Consider the following 7,231-nt stretch of genomic DNA (forward strand, 5'->3'; position numbering starts at 1 on the left):
GGGCCGCCGTGGGCGGCGGGGAGGGGGCGGGCCGCTCCCACGGGTGCCGGGGACCAGAGCGGCGCGTTGGGGCCTGTTACGGCCCCGGGCTCGGCCCTCTTGTCCTGAGCAGGGTCTTGTAAGCGCCCCGTCCCTGGGTGGGGGTTTGCCGCCTCCCCGGCGCGAGTCCTTGACACGCTGAGGAATCGGGACCCTCGCGAGGGCCGTTGCTGGACGCGTGGCGATGGGCATTGCCCCTTGGATTACAGATCTCGGCATCAGTTACGTTGTGTTTCACCTGTGCACGCTGCCGCTTCCAAGAGAGGGAGCGCCTACCGGTTCTCAAGCAGGAAGCATCGGCAGGGGTTTTTTTTGTTAAGATAATAAAGTAGTTATCCGCATTCCTGCTGATTTAACAGGCGTTCTTTCACGCCTTAAATACCAGACTGAGTTTTAAGTCTTGTTATTAGACTTTCATGATTTTAAAGGTCCCTAAATAGACGATGTGAACTAAATGGCTGTAAACTTACTCATGTTTAAAAGCCCCATGATGTTATATATCAGAATCACGCAGTTCAAACAAGCTAGGCAAAATGCATTTCTACCAAATAGCATCCTGGGTAAATGGAGGAACAAAATACTGAAAAAACGCTAATAACGTGGTATTCTTGCACAGTATGCTCTCGGCACAGTGGTAGCTGCGACAAAGGCATCTAATGGGCTCCCTCAGCCTGGCGATGAGTACGACTTCTACCGAAGCTTCCCTGGCTTCCGGGCGTACTGTGAGACACAGGGTGACCGTCTCCTTCACTGGTAAGGATGCATTTGCGTCTCTGGGCCGTTGCTAATAGCTTCCAATCCAAAACGGAAGGTAGCGCCCTTCTTTGGAGACTCCAAACTTGCTGTAGATAAAAAGATGTTTTATTTCACATACCTAATTTTAGCTACTTTTCTAGCACTTGAAAGTTTTAAGTAACAAGTTTACAGACAGCCTTTCATAATGATTTGGATAAAGAGCTGTGCAGGGAGCAGAGGCTGATATAAAACGCATTCGGCTATCTATTTAAAAAGTCACGTGGTTCATACGAAATTAATTCTAACGCTTAATACTGCGTAGGTGCTGCTTCTATTCACTGCTCACGCAATGTTATCCATAGGTACTGCATTTGATTTATTTTCAAACTTTGAAGATGTAGAAAGTTGAAGAGAATTGGACGGTTTAGTGTTCAGCATGCCTGCTTTCAAATTGCTAATAGCTGTACTGTTCTCTTGCAAGCATGAGCAAGGTGATGCAATACCATGGCTGCCGTAGCCACATGAAAGATCGCAGCAAAGTGACAGAGCTGGAAGATAAATTTGATATGCTGGTTGACTCCAATGACATTATTCTTGAAAGAGTGGTAAGCAAATTATTTCTGGATGTTGTTCTTATAAACTGTTCAGTTGCCACAATTTTTTTTTTCACTGCAAGAATTTTAGTAGTAGTGAGGAAATTTATGTGGTTTTTGTTCTTATAAGCTGTTCGGTTGCCACAATTTTTTTTTTCACTGCAAGAATATTAGTAGTAGTGCTTTTACAGTTATGTTTAGTGTTTCCTCAATCTGGTAGTTTTCCTTTTTACTTTAACAACATTTCCATGTGCTAGGCCAGTGGTCACAGCCGCTAAGGCAGATGGATTATGGCCCAAAAGGAAGGAAGGTAATATGTGACTTGTGAGGAAACTAAATACAGTTTGGCACAAGAACCTCACAACCTCAGAACAGGGTAGTGCTTTTACAGTTATGTTTAGTGTTTCCTCAATCTGGTAGTTTTCCTTTTTACTTTAACAACATTTCCATGTGCTAGGCCAGTGGTCACAGCCGCTAAGGCAGATGGATTATGGCCCAAAAGGAAGGAAGGTAATATGTGACTTGTGAGGAAACTAAATACAGTTTGGCACAAGAACCTCACAACCTCAGAACAGGTCTGTAAATTCACAGAGCTGCTTCTCTGAGGAAACACGTCCTACCCCTGATGTTCAGCATGCTCCTCCCACATTTGTCTGTCTCATGTTGCACAGAATTTGGGGGAAATGGTTGTGGAGGTATCTACCTGTGTGACTTTCTTTATTCAGTCTGACTAGAGCGGCTGAGCACGGTAATTTAACAGGTGTTTGGTTTTCACCTTGCTTTTCTGGAATTTAGGGTATTTTATTGGATGAAGCAGCAGGAGTGAACAAAAACCAGCAACCAGTCCTCCCTGCTGGGTTACAGCCCCCACAGACGATCGTTTCCAGCTGGAACCGCAAGGTGAGGCCTCTGCTCTCGGTTTGCTGTGTTTATCTTAGCTTTTTTCCCAGCATCGGCACTACTGATTTTCCAGTGGAGTTGAGTAGTTAAATGTTCCGTCACGTTTTTTTACATGTCCTAACTTTCTCTTTTTTCCTTTTCCTATTTATTCAAACTTGATTCTGGATTCTGTGTGCTTTCCATTGCCATTTCAGTTTCATGTACACAACAGCCTTTCTTTTGCTTATTCATATGAATTCAGGATGCCGATTCAGAGAACTTTCATTCTTAGGTGCTGGACTTGCTGCAAAAGAGTGACTCACTTTTGAGTTTGGAGTACAACTTTATTCCTCTGAATATTGGGTCAGGCTGAGTAAAAGAAACTCTGAACATCTGTTAAGTCATGTGAGTTTTACCTGTGGTTTACCTTTTTTTAAATAGGCGGGAGACTCTCACAAGAGAACTCAGTCTGAAACCTTCCGACTGCTTCATGCCAAGAATATCTCTCGACCACAGCTTAAGTTTCGGGAAAAGATTGACAATTCCAACACTCCCTTTGTACCTAAACTTTTTATCAAGCCAAATGCTTTGAAACCTTTGCCTGAAGGTAAGAGGTTTATTTTTTATTGGGTAACCTATTGAGAGTTTTTGACACAAATCTGTCTTCACAGTCTAGAGGAGAAATCATTGACTGTAAAAACAAGTAACAGCAGGAGACGTTGACCATTTAGGTGCAGGAAACTCTGTGACACTTGTTTATACATGTGCAATGTAAGGGTAGGTCAGCATACAGCATCTTCTTGTTGGTATACAGTAAATAATCTGTTCCAAACAGATATTCTGCTGCTTCTCTTTATCAGCATTGAACGTGCATGATGAGAGTCACTCTGGCACCAGAAGTGGTCTTGGCTAGTCTAGTTGGCTTTACAGATACTTCTTTCTAATTAGTTAGGAGCGCCAGGTGTAAGGTTAGACCTACCTTTACTTTGGGTGCTTTATCAAAGCCGCCGGCGTAACATCCTGTCTCAGCAACATGTCATTCTGCTGATGATGATTCATCCTTAGTCCGCACTGATGCGGTTGTACTTTTAGTAACTGGGAATGATTGAAAGATTTTTCTGAAGATTTTTCAATCTCCTTCCAAGCTCTTGAGCAGAGCCACCTTGCATCTTGCTTAACAACAGCCTGGTAAAACCTAGTAACTGAGTTGTCATTAGAGGTGCAGACAGAAATCTTGCTGACAGCAAAAGCTGCAGGTCTAAACTGTTAAGATTTTTGATACCTTATGATTTTAATAATATCTTGTGGTGGGTGGAGGGGAGAGAGTAGTAGGCTGAGAACATGTTATGCGTGGGACCCAGTCCAGTTGTTCCATATTGGTTGTTCAGCCCTCACAAAAAGTGGACGGGAACGAAAGGAGCGCCCTGAAGACTTGGATGTACCAGCTGCTTTGGCAGACTTCATACACCAGCAGAGGACACAGCAAACTGAGCAAGACATGTAAGAAATTAAACTGACAGCAAGGTGCTTGGAGTACCGTTGGTGAATGTGCACTTGTATGGTCCCATTGTGCTGATGCTATTCATGTGTAACAGCTCTGCATGTGTTTGTGTCCGCACACTACGTTGCATGTGATTTGCTTTAGACATCTGCAGTTATTTTAAATCTATGCTTAATAAGAGACAAAATTTCTACTCAGTAGGGAAACTGCCATAGCTCTCAAAGTCTTTGCGCTCTGGCTTCATAAAGATGACTGAAATTTAGCCTGTGCCTGTCTTCCTAATTTCCACAGGTTTGCTCACCCTTACCAGTATGAACTGGAACATTTTTCTCCACCAGATGGAGTTCTCAAGAAACCAGAACCCCAGGTTGGTGCCCACATTAATTTAAACTTACTGCAGATGCAGTAAGTTTACAGCCAGCCATACTTGATGAATTTCAGAATTGAGGGTGGAGGTCAGGGGCGGGAATTGACAGAGAACATACCATGCCTAATAATTTGCTCTGCCAGATGTACAGGCCCATCAAGGAAACACCCTGTCATTTTATCACCACACTGGATCAGCTGGTAGAACTAAATGAAAATCTTATGAACTGTAAAGAATTTGCCCTGGACTTAGAGGTAATCAAATTGCCTTTTCTGTTTAAAAGTTACATGTGTACTGTTAGTACCTAGGAGACCATTATATTCTTCTAGTCTGTTTTGTAGTCTTCTCTTTCTCCTGCTTCTTGTACTTTTTGACATGAAAAGACAGTTCATGACCGTGACCTGTCAGATATTATCTAGAAGGTTGAATTAAACTGTGGCAATATTGTAAGTTTTCCAATGCTATTACTGGCTGCACACTTCATACTGAATTTGATCTTCTCTCAATTCATCCCATGTTTTTTATGTCATGTTAGTGACTGCAAAGAGAAAGCTTGCTCATCCAATTGTCTTTTTCTTTAAGAAGTTCTCTGTTACTTTTTCTTCCTTCATTTGGGGTGCTGTTTGTTTTATAGTATTACTTCTGTAATGGATCCTAGCTTACATCTCTCTTCCATATTTTTCAGCACCATTCCTACAGGAGCTTCCTGGGCTTGACGTGCCTAATGCAGATTTCCACCCGAACAGAAGACTTCATTATTGATACACTGGAATTGCGCAGCGACATGAACATTCTCAACGAGACCTTCACAGACCCTGCAATTGTGAAGGTCAGCTGCCAAATTCACCAATTCACCACCAGAATTCCTTTTTTTTTCTTTTTTTTTTTTTCTTCTTAGTTTAAGCTTTTTTATAGTTAAAAGCACACTGTGTGCTCTGTCTTGGTCACTTGGCTCTGCTTTCATTGTAATTTGTTCATGTGCCTGTTTCCTTGATGCAAGTGGGGTGTTACTTGCCAAATGCACTCATTTAGTAGTTCTGCACTTAACAGAGAGAAAAGAAATCTGGTCTCAGAAACATGAATATGAAACCACAGTGCTGCTAGCCTGGAGTAGAAATGTTCTTCATATCATTCTCAATTTGTTTTGCTCTTCAAGGTCCTTCATGGTGCTGATTCAGATGTGGAATGGCTGCAAAAAGACTTTGGTCTGTACTTGGTGAACATGTTTGATACTCATCAAGCTGCTCGTCTCCTCAATCTTGGCAGGCATTCTTTGGACCACTTGCTAAAGCTGTATTGCAATGTAGATGCTGACAAGCAGTACCAGCTGGCTGACTGGAGGATACGGTAAAAACTGACTCCTTAAATGGGCTGGAGCTGCAAGGTAGCACTTATCCTTGTTTGTATTGTTAGAGCAGGAGCATGTTTCTGGTTGCAAACCCCATAGTTGTAGGTTAGTCTCAAAGTGAACGAGCACAGCATTTACCTGGCTGTGCTTTAAGTTCTTTTATGAGTGTTACATTTTCCTGTAGTTCTTTAGAAAATGTGTTCTTTTGGGAAGATCAGGGAAGATCAAGCAATGAAAAGCTCCTGGAAGCTCACTTCTTAGGAACAGCACTTAACCACTGCAGTATGATGGAGAAAGTCAGTATTTGCTCCTCTAGAGCCCCCACAAAAACATTCAGTCGCCCACACTAGGTAGAGCAGTATGCTGTTGGAGCAATGAGCTTGGCTATGCAGATGGACCCTGCACGCCACAGAGATCCCAGGTCTACTTTATGTAGGCTCTGCATACGCAAAGTAGAGTTATGAGTTATGACAAATACCATAGCAAGCAGTTCTGCCATCTGACTTGGCTACGTGGCAATCCTGCTCTCCGACACGTGAACGAGATGCCATCTGAATTGGAGAGTGCACAGCATGTTATTGCTGTTGCCCAACAAATACTTCAGTAAGGAAACAAAAGAATTTCCTTATTAGTTCTTGGCGTGTTTTACGTGCAGTTTGCCCTAATATGCCTTGCAAGAGGAAAGTGGCAGTTTGGCGGGGCAACTGAAATGTATTAGTGTAATTTTGGCTCTTTTTCTAGCCCTTTGCCAGAAGAAATGATTCAGTATGCCCGTGATGACACTCACTACTTGCTCTACATCTATGATAAAGTGAGGGAGGCGCTGTGGGAGAAAGGGAACGAGCAGCCCACTCAGCTGCAGGTTGTGTGGCAACGCAGCAAGGACATCTGCTTGAAGGTAAAGCTTCACCTGGTTGGATTACCTGGATCAGAATATGGGTTTAGTAGGACAGAAAGTCCTTTGCCTATTCTACGTCTGTTGCATAGGTGCAGGTTTTTTTCCTCTTTGTGTGTCTGAAAACAGCTATATAAACTCTGACTCAGTTGTGTGCAGTCACTTCTTTCACTAGCTAAAATCCTTAAGATTCAGATGCTCTCTTCCTGTTTTTTGAATGCTGGCACTCCTTGGCCTCCTGATGCTTTCAGGTGTGTTTTTCCCAAGAGAGAGGTTACATTTCCAGTTCTACTGGATGTTCCTAGAAGTTCAAAGCCTAGCTGGCTTGCATTATGAGATAATGATATTGTGCCTGTGGAAAACACTGTCTATGAAAGTAGGCCTTGTCTAATGTAGTAAAGCATGAAGATACTGTATGTCTAAAGCTGCTCCTGGAGTTGGTGAGGGTGGTTTTCCCCTAAAAATGGATGAGATGTATGTTTTTCAGGGATAGGCTCTTACCAATAGTTTAGGGTAAAAGCTTCAAGACACGTTGTACCTGAGTTTATTCAGTCCCCTCATGTCTGTGTGAGATTGTCTGTCCTAGTAAAGCAAGGCAAACTAGAAAGCACAAATCTGATACTGATCATGAGTGTTTCTTTTTTTCCTGTCCAGAAATACATCAAGCCCCTCTTTTCAGATGAATCCTACCTTGAACTCTACAGGAGGCAGAAAAAACATCTCAACACACAGCAGCTAGCAGCATTTAGGTTGCTGTTTGCATGGAGAGATAAGATGGCACGTCAAGAGGATGAGAGTACAGGGTAGGAAGTCTTTTGTTACAGACACTGGCTTAATATGTCAGTGAGTGTCTTGGATTTTGCCCCTTTCCTCC

The 7,231-nt window shown here is 42.9% G+C and overlaps 1 protein-coding gene across 1 annotated transcript in view; it reads left to right on the forward strand.

The window, feature by feature from the left end:
• The window catches only part of EXOSC10 (exosome component 10), a 16,859-nt gene that overhangs the window by 1,368 nt on the left and 8,260 nt on the right, over window positions 1-7,231 (forward strand). Inside the window, exons 2-12 of the mRNA XM_009289778.1 lie at window positions 656-792; window positions 1,256-1,379; window positions 2,163-2,267; window positions 2,688-2,853; window positions 3,635-3,746; window positions 4,039-4,114; window positions 4,258-4,368; window positions 4,800-4,943; window positions 5,271-5,461; window positions 6,204-6,360; window positions 7,012-7,160. Of these exons, the coding sequence (XP_009288053.1) occupies window positions 656-792; window positions 1,256-1,379; window positions 2,163-2,267; window positions 2,688-2,853; window positions 3,635-3,746; window positions 4,039-4,114; window positions 4,258-4,368; window positions 4,800-4,943; window positions 5,271-5,461; window positions 6,204-6,360; window positions 7,012-7,160 (1,472 nt within the window). The remainder of the gene's footprint in view (window positions 1-655; window positions 793-1,255; window positions 1,380-2,162; window positions 2,268-2,687; window positions 2,854-3,634; window positions 3,747-4,038; window positions 4,115-4,257; window positions 4,369-4,799; window positions 4,944-5,270; window positions 5,462-6,203; window positions 6,361-7,011; window positions 7,161-7,231) is intronic.

This window comes from Aptenodytes forsteri, unplaced genomic scaffold (genome assembly GCF_000699145.1).
Source record: "Aptenodytes forsteri isolate BGI_AS27 unplaced genomic scaffold, ASM69914v1 Scaffold61, whole genome shotgun sequence".
In the NCBI taxonomy this organism is placed as follows: Eukaryota; Metazoa; Chordata; class Aves; order Sphenisciformes; family Spheniscidae; genus Aptenodytes; species Aptenodytes forsteri.